The following is a 16,806-nucleotide window of genomic DNA, read 5'->3' as shown; positions in this document are numbered from 1 at the left end:
TCAAAACCAAAATTAATATTCTTTATCCCCGATGCAAATTTAACATCTATTAAATACACTTGTTGACAAAGATAACATTTGAGCAGTTTCTTACAAATTTGAATAGTCTTAGCATCCTTGATTTGATTCAGAGTGTTCCATTCTTTTGGTCCTTAGGTGAATATTTGTATCACACGCAAACTTTTGACCATTACAAGGAATGGTCTTTTATGAGGGGTGACTTTTACACACAAACATACATAGAATAATAAGAAAAACAAAAATAGTGTGTTGACATTTTTTAAGCTATATTTTTTTCTGCTTTTAAATGCAGCTCTATGAAATTGAGCCCTGGTCCGATTTAAGAAAAAACTGTTAAGCACAAATACAAAAAAAATGCTTGGCATAGAAAACACGTTTAGCAGAAACCAGTTACCAGCCAAAACAGCATGTATTGTTTACTGCTTGTAACTGGTTCCCTGCTGGGTTGTACTTAGCACAACAAAGAGTTAGGCTTAACTTTCTGCTTAGCAGCTTTGTACTATTGTGAAGGGACTTACTTCCAATGTTATACTGTGCCAGGATGGTGACCTTTTCTGTAGGTTTCTGTAACTCGGTAGCTGCTTGTTCTGCCGTTGCACACCGCAAGTCAACACCATTAAACTGTGTACAGTAAATCATTAATAAAAGTAATAACAATAACTAGACATATAGTGGTTTTTACAATGGAATATTAGGGCTGTTCTGATGGTAACATATCACTGAGGTTCGGAAAGTAGTGATACCAAAGCCTACATCCCCTGGAAAACAGTTTATTGTAGCCAACACCTTGTGTGTCTGGCAACTTGCATACAAAAAAACCCCTAAAAACAGCTCTAGTGTTCCGTAGTAAATCTACACACATTTTTGAAGCATCTAAAAGAGTATTTAATAAAATTACTTCAAAGATACAGTATCAACAGTTTCAGTGCCAAGGTCGTACATGTACGATCTATTTTATGTCTTCAACTAGTGTACTTAAAAAAGCTGGACATTTTAGGTTTAAATTGCAAACAAATAGCGGACACTGTAAGCGTTATTCAGTAAAGATTAAACGTACAATTTTCTCAAAAAAACAAAAGACTGTACCTCTAGGATTTGATCACCAACTTGGAGGCCGTTGGGTTTGGCCGCCACTCCATCAGGCTGGACCTCGTAGACGAAAATCCCCACGGCGTTTCCACCAAAGACTCCCACGCCAAGGCTGTTGCCGCTCTTCTCCAGGAATACGAAGCGCGGCTCGCTGGGCGATGGCAGATTCTCATCCTTGGGGGCGCTTTAAAGGGAAAAAAAAATTAAATTAAAAGTTGAATCAATCAACTCAGACACACTTCTCAAAAGAGATTTTCACACAGTGTAACTGCAGACCTCTCTTTTTTACTTCCAAGATGCAAAGTTCCAAATCCTACTCGTCACCTAGGGTTTACTGACCTGTAGATTCGGCTAGCTCTTGGCGTTGGGGGTGTCATGGTTCCAGTATCGGAGCAGACCTCTGATTGAGGACGGCTTGGCAAGGGGGAGTTGTGTCCTGGTGTTGAGGTTGGGGTGACGTCTTCGCTGTCACAAACAGAATGACGCTGCATTTCTGTGGAAAAAATAACATGAACAAAAAGTGATAAAAGCAATTTTGAATGAAGTTAGAGCTTTCAATAGGACCTGGAGGGCAAAAGGAGGTTGTTTAAATGCTACACACAAAGTGTGGACAAGAGACCGCAAGAAGTCCACATAATGTAGGGACTTGAAACAGAAGTCCACAGTGTTATTTACAGTGTTGAAGGAAAGGTTGTTCATTACGTATACAGAACAAAGGTATGTCATCTAAGAGTATTGGAGACTTACTCTGAATGTAAAAAACTAGCTCAGCACAACAGATATAGTGCTTAGCAGAATATTAAGGTTACCAGCCAAACTAACATGTTACATGTACCATCTGTGACTGGTGTCCTGCTCATTTGTGCTTAGCGTTTTATTTGAGACTTACTCTGTATGACCTTCATGCTGATGCTGTTACCGCCCTGGCTCAGGATGATGGCCGCCTGGTCGTACGTTGCCTGTCGTAGGTTCAATCCGTTAAACTACAAAATGAAAAACCATTATAATTTTATTGTGGAATTTGAGGCATTGTAGGTGAGGAATAAATGTATAATCGGTTTGCGGTCCTTAAAGGGTGATCTTATCTTAACGTGAAGACAGGAAAAAAAGGCGATATTTTGGGTGGCATGGTTGGCTTGGTTTTAAAGAATAGCTCTCACCACTGTAGCCCTGGTTTGATTTCCGTCATGTGAGTAAAGTTGTACGATGGTTTTCTGCTATGCCACAAGGTTTTTTCGCTTGGGCCTGCATTTTTCCTCCCTCCGGAAAAATCAAACACATTTGATCTCCGGCTGTGCTCAGATATGAATCGATGTGGCTGGCTGCCAAGGGCACCCTTGCATGCCTGCGGCTTGAAAGCGTTTTTGCGGCGTCCTTCACAATTCAGTTTCACAATCTGCAAGTGAAGCACGGTTCATACTTCCTGCAAATGCGATGTGAATTTGACGTTTTCGCAAAAGTTGAGCACAGCTCAACAGTTGCGAATTATTCGTTGCGAATTTGTGACGTCAACATGCGCTTCACATTCGCATTCGCAGAAAGTATGAACCGGGCTTAAGAATTTTTGAGCCTTCCAACCTAACATAGTTATTTTGACACTGATGCACCAAACACTAACCTCTAGAATCTGGTCTCCGTACTGTAGCTCAGCTCTAGCTGCCAGACTGCCTGGAGTGACTGTATGAACAATGATACCTCCTCGATCACCTCGGATGATTCGGATACCGAGCGGCTCGGTGCTCTTCTCAATCTCGATGATGCGAGTCATGGAGCTGAAGAAAAAAAGCATTTACTCGGCTTATTTTAATTTTTATGAATGGAGGAACTTTTCATTTTATTTAAAGGGTGGTGCAAACCATATTAAATGGAACATAATACAGGGCGAGTCTGATGACTAGGCTGAAATATAATTCTGACTCACCCTTCACACTCTCTAGTCACGCTGACCCCCGGCTCTGAGAAGGAGCTGACGGAACCTCGGCCGGAGGAACTGACAGAGAAGGTGCTGTGCAGACTGAGGGAGATTGGGCTGTCCCTTCCACCAGAGCTGGACTGAGAGACAGATCCTGCACAGAGATAACAAGAGAATTGGTTTTTTATTATTATTATAAATTATTTATTTGACCTCAACAAATAAAATTGACACACAGCAGTGTAATGGTAAAACCAAAATTAATATTCTTGATCCCCGATGCAAATTCAACATCTAGTATCTTACACAACAAGTAGCTAAGCACGTTAAAATGCTTCTTACAAGAATAAGGTTACCCACCAATCAACCATGTCACGTGTACAATTTGTGTTTGTTATCCTGCTCATTTCTGTATGGCAAGAAAATTGTCAGGTAATATTTTCTGCTTAAGCAGCTCTATGAAATTGGGCACAGAATGGAATCAGACTAGATTCCCCTTCCAGCGTCAGCTTGGTTTCATTTTAATGGGAGTAAACCTCAATGTGAGGGTTCAATCTCACCTTTCTCAACGGATCCCGTCGATAAGCAAGGTCCAGGACTGAGATGATAAACAGGAGTCATCCAAATCCTCTTCTCCCTCTTCTTGGGAAACGTGTCGTACCCTTCCTGGGCGTTAGGGTAGCCAGACCGGGCAGGGGGATCAAAGTCAAAGCTTTGGTTAGAGTTCCTCCGGCTGTCGTTCTGGAAGCTCCTCGGGGTGGCTGGCAGCGAAGCCCGGGATGGGGAGCGCTCTTCGTCTTGGGTTGACGAGGAGGAAATCGAATGATTCGACGAAGCGTACGGCGGCATATAGATTGGAGGATGAGCCGGACGGCCTGGTCGGTTGGAATTGTTCAGCGCCTGACTGTGAACTTTGAAGCAGGGGACCGAGTTCTGGAGACGGACGACGTGGGTCACCGCAGGCTGCGAGCGAAACTCAAACTGTTGCGACATCGAGGATTGGGGGTGGTTCTCCCAGGGTCGAACTCCGGCGCTGTGGGGAGGCGGTGTGATTGGGGAGTAGGAGGCAAGTTCTAGCTGTGTTGGACGCTGGACACGCCTGCGTATTGCACTTTTGGATTCCGGGGTGTGGTGCTGGGCGTGGGCAATCGACGGGCTTGAGATGGGTCTGAATTGCGTGGAGACTTGGGCAGTTTGCTGCGCGCTCACAACGCTGTAATCCACACTTGTGTCTGGTAGGGACCCTGCTGGGTAATGCAACCCTGAGGACTGCGTATCCCGGTTATTGTTCTTATTCACCCCGTCGTTGAAATCGCGGTTGGGTGACGACGCCCTGTGAGTTTGACTCGAGAGCTTCGGTACTGATTGTCCATGCGATTGGGAGTTGGTCTCGGGCATCCCTTGGCCCCTGTGGTCGGTGGAGGACGATGAGGACCTCTTATGCCTCATGGAGGCTTTCAAAGACGAGTTGCGACTTGGAGGTTTTGGAGGAACCATCTCGAAGTCTCCTTTACGGTCACTTTGCACATTCTCATAAGAGGGGTTCATCACTGGAATGGTAGTTTCACGCTTCTGTTTTTTCCGATTGGCGAGGTATACCTCTGGAGGGCCTCTGGATTTCGGCCAGGTGCTGTTTTCCTTATGCTGCTCTGCGTGACCGCCACCGCGATAAAACTCCCCACGCTCTGTGTAAGGGTCCACCCGTGGGCTGCCGTCGCGTTCCCGTCGGATAATGTTCATGGCTGGGGAGGTCTTGTACTCCTGTGGGCCGACCAAAGTGGCTTTTTGTGGTGGAAAGTTCTCCTTTGAGTCTTGCTTTTTGTGGCTGCCGTGTTTCGACGGCGGCGGCGACCTGTAAGGATTCTCTTTGGTATTGTGCGAATTGTGGGGAGAGGCGTGACCCTCGTGGTCTCTCATTTCGTAGGAACTCGGTCGCTTGTTCTCCCGGAAGCTCTCACGGCTGCTGTGCGAGGCGTGGTGACTGGAATGCCTTCCGGACGACTCCCTAGAGCTCTGCCGGGAGTGGGAGGACCCCGCAAAGGATCCCTCCCGCGAGTGTCTGACACTGTCGCGGGAGTCCTCGGTGTGGGGGATAAAGTCTTGTGAGTTCTGGCGAGAATGCTCCTGGGGCGGGTACGCCCAGGGTTTTTCATGATTGCACTGTTGCTGGTGGACCTGTCCGTTGTCCCAACTGTTCAGGACCTCAGGTCTGCGACCAGGTTCACTGTTAGTGTGGGGCCTTTTATTAGAGTACTGCACAGGTTCTTTCAGGATCTGCCAGTCGGGAGACGAGGGTAGACTGCCCTGACCTCTTGTCGGGTAGTCCAAACTCTGGAAATGCGGATTCTGGATCACCTTATCTTCATAAGGGATCTGGTCCTGGGGACGTCTCAACGGAGAAGCTGGCGACAACGGGGAAGCTGGCGACAAGGGTAGGTTGGTCTCCGTCTGGATGCTGATGTTCCTGGCGCTCTTGGCTCGCTCTAGCTCCTTCTCGGAGCGTTCGCTCAGCTCCGACGGGGAGAGCAACGGCGTCAGACTGGACTTTGAGGAGAGCGTCTCGTGGCTCTTGAACGACTCCACAGTGGGGCTCGCATTGGAGGGAAGCCCGGTAGAGGAGGAGGGGGAGGAGACACGCATCACGTTCAGGGTGATGGCATCGCCGACCGTGTCCAACATCTGCTCAACATCCTTTGCCTGTTTGTTGACAACTGATTCACCATTGATCTAAAATAAAAAACAAACGACAGGAAAATTTAGCCTTAGAGAAAGATTCTGCTAGTGTCGAAGCGTCAGGCCATAAACTTTTTTTTTATTAATACCATCGGTCTTTCAGGTTGGTATGTTGTTTGCAACAGCTAATTTGATTTTTCTCAGGAAAATTAAGACATATATTCAACTAATGTGTATCTAATAATTTTCTATTTAGCAATTCTTTTTTGTGCTTACAGGCTTTATGAAATTGGGTTGCAAGACAGCAGAGTGGTTAGGCTATAATTTCAGACTTGAAGAAAAGTTGTTTTAAGTTTGAATAAATAATTTCCTCCATGGAAAAAAAATAAAATAAAGTATAGAACTTTAAGACTAACCGAAATCAAGCGATCACCAACCATCAGACCGCTCTCCTTTGCTGATATTGAACCCGGCTCTATCCGGCCGACGAAGACGCCAGATTCCACCGTCACCCCGTGGTCTTTGTTGGTCAGAAACAAGGTGACTGGGCAGAACTTGGCCCCAGAGGCACGCCTTCTCTTAACGACCTGGGGATCAAATTGAACTCCTGTTATATCTGGGTATCGGTTTAAAGACAATAGCAGCCAGAAATGACTACAAGATAAGATTCATAGAGCCGTGATCCAAGGGGACTGGAAGGTGAGACAGCTACTGCATTTTTTGGAAAGGTTTTCAGACAGTTTTCGTTTAATGTTGTGACACAAAATAACACAAAAAAAAGCCAAGAAGAAAAAGAGAAGAAAAAAAAAACAATACCCCAAGCTCACATAGTGAACATTTAAGGAAAAATAATTATTTGCTAGTCATTATTAGCACTCAGTGTGTATACAAAAAAAAATTCAACATCATACCTTTCTTCCCATTGCTGGAAACCAAGGCTGCCCCATAGTCAGTCTGGCCCCTTTCCAGCCTTGCATATCAACTCCACACTCAGATACAGGTAACCCAACAAAGATGTCAACCCACCTCCCCCCAACCCTTCCCCTCTCGACCACTCACCATATTGATGACACCTCTCGCTTTCTTGACGGCCTGCAGGGCAATCGATCGATCTCCGTTTGTTAAGTCGATGTCGTTCACTTTCAGCACGCAGTCGTTAACCCTTCAAACATAACAAAACAAAAAGAAGTGAGGGATTAACCGGTCAGAATTCAAGAGCTCTTGGATGGAGAGTCTGTCGGGGTGGACTTATTAGAAGTCATAGCCCCTGGTGAAACAAATGGAGTGAACGGACTTCTTATAAACCTAGAAGAGGTCAATGTATAAATCCATAATCACTGAACTTGCTCTTGTTCTTGCTGGTGATTCCTAGGCTCACAAGTGCCTTTAAGACAATTCGTATACCATTCGTTTTTGGAACCGCTCAATTATTTTAATCCCAAATAAATTTCATAGAGCTACTTAGACACAAATTTACTAAGCTAAGAAATTATTGCTTAGCGAATTTGTTAACACTTACAAGTCAATGCAGGCCTGGAGTTTCACGGACGCCCTGGTCTTGGCCTTGGTGCCCCTTCAAAAGTTTCCCAAAGATTTTCCAATGATTGGGCCCTTTCAAAATGAAAATGGAGTTGCCTTCTCAAAGATGAAATTCCAGCCCTTTTTTTTTGGGGGGGGGGGGGGGGGGGGGGTGGGGGGTGCAAATGGTGGAGTGACTTACTTGAGCCGACCATCAGCCAGGCTTCCTTTGTCGACCTTGGTTATAATTAAGGAACAGTCGTCCGGGATCTGGGTGTGGTCTTTGCTGTCGCCGAAATCAAACCCGAGAACACTCACGTCACCATCCTCCTATGGAAAAGAAACCAAAACGACTAGGCGTTAGCTTAAACACTGCCGATGTGGCAGGAGATTCTGTCCCTCAATACTTACAAACTTTTATGATAGCGCCCTCTATTGAATCGTCCTCCTCCGGCCCATGTTAATTTCCCAATGGGGGACAAACCCTCAGGGGGACAGAATTCCCCGAGACACTCGCATGCTGTCCAGTTTGGGGGCCATACCACCTCATATGGGTGTCATGGCCGAGTTGTTTCGGAAAAAATGGTTAAGTCATCGGGATGCGGGTTCAAATCCCGATCATAAAACCTTGTGTCCTTGAGCAAGATGCTTCACTCTGATTGCACCTCATCCTGAGGCAACTCTATGAAAGTGGTCCCTGGTTTTCACACCGATTGTTTGAACCGTTGGGGATGCGTCTGTACCCACCTGCTCTGTTTCTATGGCAACCGTCTCCGTCTCCCACTCCTGCGAGTCGGCATCGATGGCCGAGTCGTGGCTGTGATGGAGGATGAGCTTCTTCATCCCAGCATGCATCTCTTTCTCCGTCTGCTTCTGCATCTTCTCCCTAGGACAGGAACAGATTTTAGTAATATAAGTTCAACATTACTATTTTGGGGTTGAATCAAGAAAAACAGCCTAGTGATGAGCCCAATTTCATCGCTTTGTTTACTGCCAAATTCTGTCCCACGATCACCATTCTCCGCTTACATGCAAGCGTCAAACTTCTGCACTAGCTGTGTTAGTGTAGAATGCCTTGTATTGTGGTGTATGCTTGCACACAAACCAAAGTTTCCCGCTAACCCATGAACTACGCTTGACGTAAGCACAGAATTCCCTGTTTCCGCAAGCGTCGATCCTTTGCTTACAGTAAGCAGAGCCATGAAACGACCCCACATTGTAAACCCCCAGTTACTATTTGGACGGTTCAAGCAGAAAATTGCATTTGGGGAGAATGAGAGCTGCTTACAAACTCATGCATGAAATTGACATTCTCAATTACAGGGATTTGGATGGGATTATATCATGTGTACAGTGTGTATAATTAATACACACACAGAACATACAACACCATCACGCCTGTATGTCTCATTCTTGAAGGGCAAGGGCACCAAGGCATTTTCTCCCGGGTAAAGGGCACCCCTGAGGAATTGTCAATTTCTTATTGGAGCATTTCAAGGGCACCAATGCAATGACCAGCCGTCGATTTCACAAAGCGTGAGGACTTGTCTTATCTCGAGTTAGGATGAGTTAACTTAGGATTAATCTTAAGGCCTGCATGCTACATTGCAGGGTTGGTAGTCGTCCTACGTCATAACCTAAGTTAGGAACAGTTTTGTGAAATCGACGGCTGGGAGCATGGAGGCAATTGCCTTCAAATCACTCCTGCACCACAGAAATGCATTTGTGGCTATCTGTGCGAATCTTCAGTGAGGCAATTTGTGCTTGCTGCCATTTTAACAACGATGATGTAATGTTTGCAAAAAGGCAACATGCAGAACTTTGAACACCGACATCAAGTGTCAAGTCCTCGGTCAGATTTAAAGACACAGAACCAAAACAGTCATTAAAAGTATCAGAACGTCTGACTACAATAACATCAATGTTACTTTGTCTTAAAGATAAAAACCATGTGAAATCTTCACCAAAGTTCTCCATCATCAATCTAACTTCTCACATTTCATAGAAGCTCCTTTTTTTTTTTTCACGCTCGCCGAGGCACAACGGAGCCTGCCGATCTTTTTAGCATATTTTCTCAATTCATTGGCTCATTTAACATCAGAGGAAGGGGGGGGGGTTGACATCTGTTGGGGTATTTTCCAGTGAAGGAATGAATTGTGTTTGTGGGTGCAGTAATGCGAGACTCGCTAGATCAACCAGAGAGACTCAATGGTGTGGTTTTTGTTTGTCACGCTATGGTTCAATGAGCTGGAGAGTCTCAAGGGCGCTTTTTGTACATTAAATCATCGTCTTGTGTTTGATTGTGGAAGATGAACTTTGGCGATTTTATGTGTCACGGTGTACATTTGGTTTTCATATCACAATCATTCAATCTATACAAACAGAATCAGATACTTCACAAAATTAAATAAAAAAAAACAGAAAGATTTTCCTCTGATGTTAAATGAAAGTCTGCAAATCATCTCCAATGTGTTTCTCCGTCAACCTGCCCTCCACAAAAAAAAATGAGCATGTGAAACTTTACAAAAACAAAATGTCCCTGATAATGTTTTTGTTTTGTTGTTGTTGTAAATGTTGTTTGTGTTTTTTCTCTTTTTTGGGGGGGTTTGTAAAAACACCTTGATATTTGTCTTTTTTAAACTAATGCATTGTACAGCAAAAAAACAGGGGGAAAAAAACTGTTTTAATAAAATTGTATATAAAAAAAACTTTGAGGAAGGAAAACCAATCTCCTTAAAAGAAAAATGAGAACTGACAAAATGTACTTACTTCGTTTCCTTGAGCTGCTTGGCAGCATCGTTTCGTTGCCTCTTGACATCGTCGAGATTCCGCAGGGCCTCTGCAAAGTCACTGACCGCCCTGTCACGCTCTCGCCGGAGTTTATCGCACAAAGTCCGAATGCTCTCCCTCTCCATCATGATCTTGACCCTCTCCTGGAAGGCGCGGTCTCGCTGGCGCTTGGCGTCATCCGTCTCAGACTGCACCTCCTTCAGCTCTTTCTCAGCGGTGTCAAGATTTCGGCGGAGGACCTCGGCTTCCCGGTTGGCCAGGTCGTAGTCGTAGCTGATGGATTTCTGTTGTTGGACAGCGTCGTAGCACTGCTGGAGAAGCTTGTCCCGTTGGTCCAAGGCTTCCGTGCGTTCCATCCTGGCGACGTCTCGCTCATCTTTGAATTTATCAAACTCAAAGAGGGCTTTGTCGCGCTCTTTCTGTGCCAACGCCGTGTTGTTGATGATGTCTCGATAGCGGTCGCTCAGTTCATTGTATTCCCTTAGGGCGTGATCCCGCTCTTTGCTCATCACATACATCTTTCCCTTCAGGGCATCATTGATGGCTAAGATGTTCTTGTATTTCTCCTCGATGGTCCTCCGGCGGGAGCCTTCCGTCTGGGCTTCCTCTTGCAGCTTCTCCATCTCCTTATGCACGTCGTCGCGTTCGCTCATCACCAACGTGTACTCGCGCACCGCCGCATTACGCTCCTCCGACACGCGCTTCAGTTCCTTCTCCATCTCGTGCTTGATGTGTTTCATGTGACTCAGTTCCCGTTGGCTCTTCTCGTACTTCTGATTAGCGAGCTGTTTGCTCTGTAAAGTCTCGTCCATCTCCCGTAGGACATTATCGTACTTCCGGATAACCGCCGTGCACTGCTGCTTTAGCGCATTACGCTCCGTATGAACCTGATCCCGCTCCGCGTACGCGGTCTCCACCTGTCCCTTTAACCTCTTCAAGTCTTCCTCCATCCTCTCGATGCTGAAGTTTGAAACACTCTGCGCAGACGTCAAGTCAGCGTTCCTCTGTTTCAACACTTCATACTCTCGCCTCAAGCCTTCGTACTTATCCCATGCGGTGTCGTACATCTTGTTCAGGACTTCCGACGAGCCACGCTGGTTCATCACCTCCCGGTTCTGAACCCGGAGTTCCGACAGCTCATTCATGTCGTCCTCATGAGTTCGTCTCAAGTCAATGATCTCCCCCTTCGCTTGATCCCAGTCGGCGCGCAGCTCAGCATACTCCCTCAGCTTAGTCTGGAACTCCATCCGGAGCTGGTCGGAGGTGTCGGTCGAGCCTCGATACTTGTTCTTGTAGTACTCCGCTTCCTTGATGGCCTGGTCGCACTTCTCCACCACGTCCGAATGCTGCCTCTTGAGAAGCTCCAGCTGCATAATGGCTTTCTTACACTCTCCCCTGAGCTGCTCATAGTTCCTGTGGCTCCGATGATGGCAACGCTCCTCCGTCCCAGGGCCATGCTCGCCTCCTTTTAACACCATGGCAACCTCATTGTCCGACCTGACATGGGAGGAAGTCGGAGAGGATCTCTCGCTGTTCTCTTCCAAGTGCTTCATGCCGAGCTCCTGTTTGAAGAACTCAAGGGATCTGTTTCCAGCGCCGTGGCCATTTTGTTGGCCCGAAGGAAGCAGCAGCCTCGGACCTGCAAACAAATCATCAAAATTTAATTTAGTTTCAATTAATTACATAATCCAGCCTCCTTGTTAAAAACTCATTTTCCACAAGTCAAGAGACAGCTTGACAACTTTGAGGAAATTCAAATGTGCACTTTTAGTCGACCTGTGATTGTTTGGAAGTCAATCATCGGTTTTAAGCCGAGCAAGCTCAACCTGATGATGATGAGAATAAGATTACCAGCCACAACACTGTGTAACATGTACTGTATATGGCTGGTATCCTGCTCATTCTTGCTAAGCAGAAAAAATTTCAGAAATTATTGTGCTTAAGCATCTCTATGAAATTGGGTCCTTGTAAGACTACTCAACTTAATATTACAAACCTGCGGAGTGGAAATTGGAAGATTTTGGGATGTTAGTTTGTAGGAAAGTACAATGTTCACGAAAAAACAGTATAGGAATCACTGAGAACAGAGACAAACAAACACATTATCAATAAGTAGAGGAACAGACAGACTGACAAAGTTTCCGATGTGCTCCAGATAATAAAGTGGCTGGGCCTTACGTAGGACCAGTTTAACAAGAGATTAACAGTCAAGTAATCACTGAAAACAAAGAGAGAAAAAACACCAACAAAGGGACGAACAGACAGCTGGAAACTTACCCGACAGACTGACAAAATCTCCAGTGAGCTCAAGATAATAAAACGGCTGCGCCTTACGTAGAAAAAGTTTGACAAGTCCCAGCTTTCCGCGCCAGGTTCTCAACGGAGAAGAGTTTGGCGAGCTCGCTTCAGCTTTGTCCTTCTTCTTAGCGGAGGACTTTGAGTCCCTTCTCATGGCGGAGTTGGCGAGGCAAAGAGCCCAAGGATTTGAAAAAGTCAGGGCAGGGCAAGGCGGTGGGTCGACGCAAGTCTTAGCTGCTACCTGATCCGACATGTTTGACGCCAATCAGACAAAATACCTCAGAAATATCTCACTCAGACGAAATATCATGATTGTTCCGATGGAAAATGTTGCCAGACGTGCGTCCTCAGGACTTCTCCTCGACTAATCTAAGATAGGATGGTCCTCCTTGATTTAAAGAGAAAACCCAGTGATTTTACAATACACTATCTTGGTGACCTTTGACACCTACTCGGTGACCTCTGACACCCAGACAAAACTGTTTGGAAGAGCTGTTAAATTTAATCAAAGTAACCTGGAGACTGTCTACATTCAAACTGACACCTAAATGTAAATAGGAAATATTCAACAGTTGGGAACTGTTAAGTTGACAAAAATTAGAAAGTAAATAAAAAAACAAATTAATGCTAAAAAAAAACTAAAAGGGAAATTTTGAGACATCCTAAAGATGAATAAGAGAGACTTTTATGAAATTTCCGCCACTAAAACTTCCTGGGGTAACTAAAACACACAGTTTACTGCTAGCCCAGTGTTTTTTTTTTTTTTTTTTTTAAAGCTCAAGCGCAAACCCTGACTGCCCATTGCTATTCCTGCTATTGACAGACTTTCAAAACACACGTAGGAAGACTTCATAGAATTTCATATCACTCAATCAGATTGAATCAACTATCGGCAACTATCGACGGCATTGGCAACCCTTACCAAAGTCTCCATTCCACAGAAGAAACATCCCACGATACAAAACAACTGAAAGCCTCTCCGATCACTGCCCTGGGTAAACGTCTTTTCTCAGAGAGCACAACATTTGCAGATCTGACCAAGCTTGGGGTGATCTTATCTTTGTCCCAGGAAGAAAAAACATCCTGAGTGTAATAAAGAAGTTTCTGTACAGCTTCATTTTAACATGTCATCACCGGATGAGACACTGATATGCCCTGCTGATAAAAAAAGCTAGCGTTTCTATTCCCTTTGGGTGGGGGATTATAACGATTGTGGGAAACCTCAACTAAAAAAAAAAAAAAAAAGAACATGTTAAAAAAAAAAAAATTCTAGACTTATGATTGTGAGAAACCTCAACTCACTAAAAAAAAAAATACATGAAAAAATCTCTAGACTTTGAAGTAAGGTACAGTAGTACAAAATCCAAACGACATAACCAAATGGTTACAATCTGTCAGTAGAATCCATAAACCAGACTACACTTACTGACATGACAAAACCTTGTGATGTTTTTTTTTTGTACAATGATATAATGGCAACATTTCCGGTCAAGACAATCAGTGCGAACCGAATCTGATTCGCTGACACCCTTTAACGACTTTATCAAAGTGACATGGTACAAGCGAGGGAAAATTCACAGGCAGCATCAGGACATCGTGTAAAAAATATTTGCATTTAATAAATGAAATACAATTAAAGCAAACCATCTAGAAAAAAGTGGCCTGGGGTCCAATTTCATAAAGCCTGTAAACACAAAAACTTGCTGAGCACATAAAAGTATTGCTTAACAAAACAGGTTACCATACAACATTATATGAATTACTTAATTACTGTGATTATTGCGCCAGGGATAAATTTGTCTTCTTTAGTTTTACCCTTACCCAACGATGTGTAAGGAAATTAGGCCCTGGTCCTTTTCGCTATGTTCAGCAGAGCAGTTTCAGATTTCTGAGTTAAAGACAGTGGACACTATTGGTAATTGTCAAAGACTAACTCTTCACAGTTGGTGTATCTCATCATATACATAAAATAACAAAGCTGTTAAAATTTGAGCTCAATCGGTCGTCGAAGTTGCGAGATAATAATGAAAGAAAAAAACTCCCTTGTCACACGAAGTTGTGTGCTTTCAGATGCTTGATTTCGAGACCTCAAATTCTTAATCTGAGGTCTCGAAATCAAATTTGTGGAAAATAACTTATATCTCAAAAACTACATTACTTCAGAGGGAGCTGTTTCTCACAATGCTTTATACTTTCAACCTCTCCCCATTACTCGTAATCAAGTAAGGCTTTATGATAATTATTATTTTGAGTTATTACCAACAGTGTCCACTGCCTGTAAGAAACAGACCGGCTGCCATGTGCATTTAAAAGTCTTACCAGCCATAAAGTGAAAGGCACATTGTGTCAAAAGACCGTGAGAACCAATCATCAAACAAAACCGGAAGAAGACCTGGAAAAAAAATCCCTGTCTGCGAACTTGACCTAAATCTCAAAACAAATTTGTTTGACATATGTTCCTGATGCAGGAGCACAATTCAATCCTAATACATGTACATGTACAAGTCCATCTGGGTCCAATTTCATAGAGTTGGGACCAGTTTGATGGCTCTATTTAAAGGCACTGGAAACGTTTGGTAAATTGTCAAAGACCAGTATTCTCACTTGGAAATATTCCAACATATATGCATAAAACAAAAAATGTGTGAAAAATTGGACTCAATTGGTCATCGAGTTGCAAAAGATAGTGAAAGAAGAACAAATTTGTGTGCATTCAGATGCCTAAAACAGAAAGATTTTCTTACGCAGTTTGCAGCTCAGCTAATTGTATTTTCTTAAGAAAGATTTTCTTATGCAGTTTGCAACAGCCCTTTCTATTTACTCAAGACAGTTTTTATTACGTGGTTTGCAAAAGGCAATTCTATTTTCTCAATAAAGATATTCTTAAGCAGTTTGCAGCAGCTAATTCTATTTTCTCAAGAAAATTTGTCGCAAAAGATTTTCAATGATAAGCAGTTTTATGAATCTTCATAGAGTTGCAAACATATGATTGAAAACAGACTTGCTAAGTATACACAAAAAAAAAACAAAAAAAAAGAAACCCATACTATATCTGTGAAAAAGCCAAACCCCCCACCCAAATGAGCATTTCTTTGATAGCAAAAAGTACACCAATTAGGTCCCCCCTTTACAACAACCAATCGGAAGTCCCTATTGAGTTTGGGGGTCGCTGGGGGTCACAGTGGGGTCGCTGGGGTCACGGTGGGCTGGGTCTCCATTCATGAATTTTATCACTGACTGACTCCTCTCTCTTGGCACTCTCATATCAAGAATAAGATAAAAATAAGATAACATGTGGATTGGAACCAGGGAGTGTCATACCTTCCATAACTACTCAAAAACTTAACAACCCTAAAAATTGACTCGGTAAGAACAGTACTGATACTTCAAGGAGGCAATGAAGACGATTGCCTCTGTGCCCCCTGGTCATTGGATTGGTGCCCTTGAAATGTACAAGACAAAATTGGCAATTTCCTCATAGGGTACCCTTTACCAAGAAGAAAATGCCTTGGTGCCCTTGCCCTTTCAAAAACGAAGCAGAAGCACTGCAGTTGTTGTTAATGTGAAACAATTTGCGAAGTGATTCCCATTCAAAGATGGTTTTAGAGATTTTTTTTAAAAAACAATCAATCTGAGAAGCATTTCTGCACAAAAAGCCCAATTTCATGGAGCTGCTTAATCAACAAAACAACTGCTAAGCACCACATAATTACGCTTACCAGAATAAGGTTACCAGCTAAAATACCATTTCACATAGAAAATGTAACTGGTTTCCTGCTTAGTTTTGCTTAGCAGAAAACAAAAGTGAAGCAATATTCTCTGCAGCTTAATGAAATTGGGCCGAGTTATCAAGAAACAGAACATTAAATTTCAAGAAGTTTATTCTTTTCATGTATTTTCTACAATTAAATTAAATTTTTAAATATCACGTTCAGAAAAAATTCTGAGAGAGAGAGAGAGTAATTCCAATCCACTCCTCCAATATGACTCAGGCTCTAGCCGAACCCTGCTCATAAAAACAGGCAAACACGTTCAAAATCCCAACGGCAATGTTATTGTGTGGCCAGTACACATGGACCCCAACAAAATACAAAAGTTCCTATACTCTCCATGGACACCACCACCGTGTGCTTGAATTACTAATTCCCAGGTCCCACATATTAAATTTCTTCCCCGTGCCAAAGAAGAAAACCCAAGAATTGCTCATGGTTTTGTCTTCTTCCCCCCCCCCCTTTTCATCCTACCACCGGGATCCTTCATTGGTCGTTAGGGAGGCATGGTCGAGTCCTGCCGATGACTCATAAACCTCAACGAGGCCATCCTCCGTGACAATCACTGCTCCAGTCTTCTTCATCTTCTTATTGTTATTACCGTGGGGGGTCTCCCCCGAAATCCATATTTATCGACGCGTGCGAAAGATAAAAATTTGATCACGGCCCGCATCTGATTGATGGGGAATATAGTCGTGCCGTGGTTGGTGATTGAGTAATTTGTAAAAGTTCTGA

General features: G+C 43.8%; 1 protein-coding gene across 2 annotated transcripts in view; it reads right to left on the bottom strand.

Moving 5' to 3' along the window:
* LOC139952856 (disks large homolog 5-like) overlaps positions 1 to 16,806 on the bottom strand; it is an 88,159-nt gene that overhangs the window by 10,437 nt on the left and 60,916 nt on the right. Inside the window, exons 1-13 of one of the 2 annotated variants that reach the window (XM_071952117.1) lie at positions 12,281 to 12,554; positions 9,983 to 11,642; positions 7,961 to 8,099; positions 7,416 to 7,543; positions 6,755 to 6,857; positions 6,112 to 6,282; positions 3,583 to 5,749; positions 3,032 to 3,176; positions 2,729 to 2,882; positions 2,000 to 2,093; positions 1,450 to 1,603; positions 1,108 to 1,294; positions 540 to 642 (exon numbers count right to left, since the gene is read on the bottom strand). In XM_071952117.1, coding sequence (XP_071808218.1) covers positions 540 to 642; positions 1,108 to 1,294; positions 1,450 to 1,603; positions 2,000 to 2,093; positions 2,729 to 2,882; positions 3,032 to 3,176; positions 3,583 to 5,749; positions 6,112 to 6,282; positions 6,755 to 6,857; positions 7,416 to 7,543; positions 7,961 to 8,099; positions 9,983 to 11,642; positions 12,281 to 12,554 — 5,479 coding nt within the window. Of the gene's footprint in view, positions 1 to 539; positions 643 to 1,107; positions 1,295 to 1,449; positions 1,604 to 1,999; positions 2,094 to 2,728; positions 2,883 to 3,031; positions 3,177 to 3,582; positions 5,750 to 6,111; positions 6,283 to 6,754; positions 6,858 to 7,415; positions 7,544 to 7,960; positions 8,100 to 9,982; positions 11,643 to 12,280; positions 12,555 to 16,806 lie in introns of those variants that run through there. The other variant, XM_071952116.1, reaches the window with a different exon arrangement.

This window comes from Asterias amurensis, chromosome 21 (assembly GCF_032118995.1).
Source record: "Asterias amurensis chromosome 21, ASM3211899v1".
In the NCBI taxonomy this organism is placed as follows: Eukaryota; Metazoa; Echinodermata; class Asteroidea; order Forcipulatida; family Asteriidae; genus Asterias; species Asterias amurensis.
The sequence above is the reverse complement of the archived record's forward strand: the minus strand, read 5'-3'. Positions and strand labels throughout refer to the sequence as shown.